Source organism: Cibotium barometz, chromosome 62 (assembly GCF_041138505.1).
Source record: "Cibotium barometz isolate CiBa-2024 chromosome 62, ASM4113850v1, whole genome shotgun sequence".
NCBI classification, from domain to species: domain Eukaryota; kingdom Viridiplantae; phylum Streptophyta; class Polypodiopsida; order Cyatheales; family Cibotiaceae; genus Cibotium; species Cibotium barometz.
In genome coordinates, this window is record NC_141107.1 from 14879351 (window position 1) to 14884306 (window position 4956).

General features: G+C 39.2%; 1 protein-coding gene across 1 annotated transcript; it reads right to left on the reverse strand.

Moving 5' to 3' along the window:
* Window positions 1-1123: 1123 nt before the first annotated feature.
* Window positions 1124-3219, reverse strand: LOC147604172 (calcium uniporter protein 1, mitochondrial-like). The gene is made up of 2 exons (XM_086795256.1): window positions 2334-3219; window positions 1124-2079 (listed from the first exon to the last, which is right to left on the reverse strand). Exons 1-2 carry the CDS (start codon window positions 3087-3089, stop codon window positions 1618-1620), a joined length of 1218 nt encoding a protein of 405 aa, XP_086651382.1. The 5' UTR covers window positions 3090-3219; the 3' UTR covers window positions 1124-1617.
* Window positions 3220-4956: the final 1737 nt, after the last annotated feature.

The window sequence follows — 4956 nt, forward strand, 5'->3', positions numbered from 1 at the left end:
TGGCCATCCGGGGTTCAGTGGGAGAGGACGCCCATGCGGAGTCATGGGCGGCCAGGCTAGTGTGGACGGCAGACCACACACTATATAGCCTGGGGGATGAGGGGCAATCCTCATTCTTCCTCTATGGCTGGGTGGTGAGCCAGAGGCCGTCCCCTCCTGTGGTAACGCCCGTAGTGGTGTTACGGTGATCTAACATTCCCAAAGCCTTAGCATTTGTGTAGCTCGCAACAACCAAAGGAGAGCTATTTCTCAACCCATAGAGACTAGGTTAACAAGAAGAAGGTTTTGTAAGAAGGGGAGAAATGCAATTTTGAGTAAATGTTTGAAAATTGAATGATTGTAGGCAAAGGTTAGCACATGACAATTTGTAAAGAACATTTAGTTTGTTTTAGATTGGATTTTCGTGAGCTTGAAGAGAGTGATCGTGCAAAGGAGTTTATTATGATAATAGAATAAGAATTGTGGATCTTCTTAAAAAAATATGCTAGCTCGATCTTCTAGATTATCTTTAAAAGACATTAAAACATAATATAGTTAAAGGGTATAGATTGTGTTAGCTTTTATTAACTATTTTTTGAAACGAAAATTAGACCTTTAGTTGTCTTTAAGACTCAAATGTTTTAAAGTGATGATGCTTCCATTCTAATAAGATTCATAACTCTAAAGGGTTTCTTGTGGTCATTAACATAAGAAATTATGCTAATGGACACCTAGTTTGCAATAATTGTGTGCCTCAATGTTGAAGTTGTGATTTAGCACAAATTTCTATTGTTTAAAAATAATTACATCTTAAGATTCCAAAGAACACAAAAGTGATTAGGCGCCGTCAAAGTTTTATTTTGTTTTGTATCTCTAAGATAGCTTCACCTTTTCTATGTGCAACAAAGCGATGTTACCATTTTCGCCCTCTACAAAGATTTGAGATTTTGGGCACCAACAATTCCAAATTTTTATCCCTCGAACGCTTATAGTAATTTAAATGGATACTACATTCCTTGCAATTAATTTGGTGGTCTCAAACTTTGCTTCTTGACCTTCATTCATACTTTGTTATTTTTTTCCATTACCATTCTTGCATAAGTTTTTTATTTTTTGGCAAATGCGGTTCAACATACTCCACATGTGTGTTTTGAATATGATTGTTGTTTTCAATGTAAATGTATAATGAATACATAAGTCAAGGGATTGTTTCAAAATCTAGATATCTTTCTTACACTTTGATACTATTTAAATATATATATCATAGATACAAGAAATTTGTCTGAAGCTTCCATCTTGTGAGATAAAAGCCATCTTTACATCATGTGAGATCTAAATCTATACATGACTTATGAACGTGGGTGTGTACTATGATACAAAGCTACCAAGTTGTTTGTGTAGCTCAAGGTGTAAGAAATGTTTTGAAATCAAAACATGGAGTAAACTCCCTAGTGGGCTCTGCAGATTCCCTATATAACAATTATAATATAAGACTCTTCATGGAAACCCCAAGGCAATAAAGGATGGTTGCTAAGTTTTCAACCACATGAGGTACTACTTCAACTTTTGGAGTTATTAGCTTTCCAAAGAAAGTGAATACCTCCATTGGTTCTTGACATCAAAATGCTAAATTACCTACTATGTATGTAAGGGAGCTGCTGTTTGTTGCCATACAAAAGTAGATTTGGAAGGATGACATTGTTTTTGTAGCTCAAGAAGCCTACCTATGTCAAATTTTCTTTTCTTCATAAGCTTTTGTTGTTTGGAGGAGAGAAGAATATTACCAAGATCTTGGTAAGTGGGATCCTTAGAGGTGATCATAAAGAAGGCATATCCAACAAGCAAGCTAATAGTAGTGACAAAGTAGGCAATGGGCTCCATGACATCCCAAGAGAGGTCCCAAAATGTAAGACGGAATATGAGAGCAGTTTGTAATGTGAGGTAGCCAAAACCTGACCAAAGGACTCTACGAGAGTGCTTGTGGGCAAGGCTGTCAATATATTCCTTCTCTTTTTTAAGACGAGAGACTTCTTGGAGTATGCATTGTTGCTCTCTTGTTGAAAGAGGTTTAGGTAATGCATTGATGACACATTGGGCAACCTGCAAGAAATGAAGTTTGAAGTGCTTAGTATACATGAATATATATGGTTTGTCGCATAAATAAGTCTCTAAAACGAAAGTTGTCTTTTTCTAATGTGCACATTATATCTTAGTAGTAGCAAAACTATAGATTTGCACCATCTTAAAGAACTTTACCATTGAGCAACAAGCTAATTGCTATTAGCAAAAAAAATAAAGATTCAAAAAGTGATAATGTTATTAGCAACAAATAATTGAAGGTGATTTTTTTTAACCTGCTTGGGTTTGAGGTAGACCACGTCTTGAAAAATGAGAATGACACCGGCATCATCGAGTGATCTGGCAAAATGGGCTGCGTCTTTTAGTGATGATGCCACCCCCATGCTCTTGCAAACCTTGAGGAGGTCAGTGTAAGGCATGATGTCATGCCTCTCCATCTCGAGCCTTTGCTTCACGGCCTCGACTTGCACAACTCGGAGCAGTCGATGGGCCTGGTGCAATGCCACGTCGTCATTCTTCGTCTCATCTTCGACCGCGACCTCGTCGTCATCGTGATGCAATCCTAGATGGGGGGAAATGGGTGGTGGGCATATGGAGGCATTGAGTGGATACACGAGTCTTGGGGTTCCCCACGTGTGACGTTGGGGGGAAAATGATGGACGTGTGAGCGTGGGCCATGTGTCGTCATCTTGTGATGACAAGGAGGCAAGAGGCGAGAGTGGCAAAATGGGGGGATCGGAGGAGCGATTGGATAAGGGTGTGGAGCTATAATGGGGCCATGTGTGAGGTTGGGAGGTGTGCCACGCGTTCGGCGATGCCAGCTTGGGGGCGTGTTGGGGCTGGCGACCGTGGCGGCAAGGGCGCTTGCAGCAAGTGCTGGCTGCGAGATGGCGCAAGCTACAGAGGAGGAATGAAGGTCTCTTCATTGCCATCTCTCTCTCTCTCTCTCTCACACACACACACACACACACACACACACACACACTCTCTCTCTCTCTCTCTCTCTCTCTCACACACACACACACACACATACACGAGACAGCCCTCTTATAGAAGAGCTAGATGGCTATGGCGACTCTCTCTCTCTCTCCCCCTCCCTCTCCCTCTCTCCCTCTGTGTCTGTCTGCCTGTCTCTCAGAGACCTTCCATTTATCCATTCATCAGAGCTTTCCCCTCCTCCTTTCAAGCTCTTTGTTCGCCACTTCCCTTGCTCTCGCCGTTCCCTGTCTCCCTTTCACTACAGGCCCCTCCCCCCTCCAAAACCAACTTCACAAAAAGGAGCACAGCAATATCTGATGTAACGGACTCCGTATTTATAACTAGAAAATCGGGCCCCACTTCCAACGAAGCCTATTGGTCGTCCCAAGATGTTGGGTCTCCCCACCATTTACACGCACACCCCCCTTCCTCCAATAATTGTAAAGAAGGAACCTTATATTCTCAAATACTTGCAAGAAAATTATTTTCATCATCTCCCATAATCCTTCTCCAAGCATATCTGTTCTCTCACAAGTACAAGCACCCTCTAGCTCATAGCACTCATTCCTCCCATTGGGCTCCCCTGTTCTAATCTGCCATACTGGCATCTAAATTTAGTACCCACTCTCACATTTAAAAAAAAGGCAGGTAAAAGAAATTGGTCTCATAATCCCTTTACAAATACATAATATTTTTTCGATCCATCATGCTTAATAATGTACCTCATAATAATCTCCAAAGCAAAGTCCAATTATAGCTTCTAGGCAATGTATGCCCAATTATAGGCACTAGGAAGAAAGGAGATTGTCCATGATGCCCTTGTAAAGCGCATACTTTTATTTGTGGAAGGATCACTTGCAAAACCAATAATTTTTCAATATCTTCCTTTTCTTCTATTTAATCTTATTACCCCTTTTAAAAAATTCATTTCAACATGGAGGTCCATTTATAATATACCTTTTTAATTTTACTTAAGGAAGATCCCATTTGATCATATACTCCTATTCCTTCCAAAATAAAAGTTCATTTAATTAAAGCTTTTGTTATTTTTTTATATGAATGAATTTAAGAGGATACTCTTGGTCCTACTATCCATATATAAGCTTTTTTTAAAACCTTTTCCTTCATGGAATGAATATTCACTAATGGTAGCCCACCTAGAAAAATTCCATTGCGTGTCATCAATCACCCTTTAACCCACTTACCCTCCTCTATCACTTTCAATCGTGCCACACCCCCACCTTTTCCTCTCTTTAGTGAGACAATGGTTTAGTCTCCTTCACCACCCACCTTGACATGATTTTGCAATCGTTGCAAAGTTTCATGACATGGGTTTTCAATCTACAATTGCGTTGAAAACATTCCATACTCACTTTTGTCACTTTTAATATGTATTTTTTTAAGACATGGGTTTTTCCAATAACATGAGTTTTCCATTTACAACTGCATTAAAAATATTTTTTGTCACTTTCAATTTGTATTTTTTTAAAGAGTTTTTCCAATGGAATTTTGATCATTCTACTAATGCTATAAACCACATAGTACCTCTCCCTTTCATACCCTCCTACATCATTTTTCACATTTCATTACCCCTAAACAATGTCTCAATATAAGGAGGTTGTCGCTTACACCTTTGTAAGGGTGGGTATTGAAAAGACTAATATGTCAATTTTACATATTGCATGCGAAAAAGTATTTTATACAATGTGGACCTCAATAATTTGACCATTGGCATGCCTCCATGTAGTTGAATGTTCCATCATTATATGGAATATTCACATTTTCTTCACTTTGGAGCTTCATTCATTCAGAATATCATGTAGATTTTTTTTTTGCAAGGCTCACAATGTAGATTCTTAAGCTCAATAGTGGATCCCTTCATCTTTAAATATATGATCCCAAGACAGTATCTATTATTTG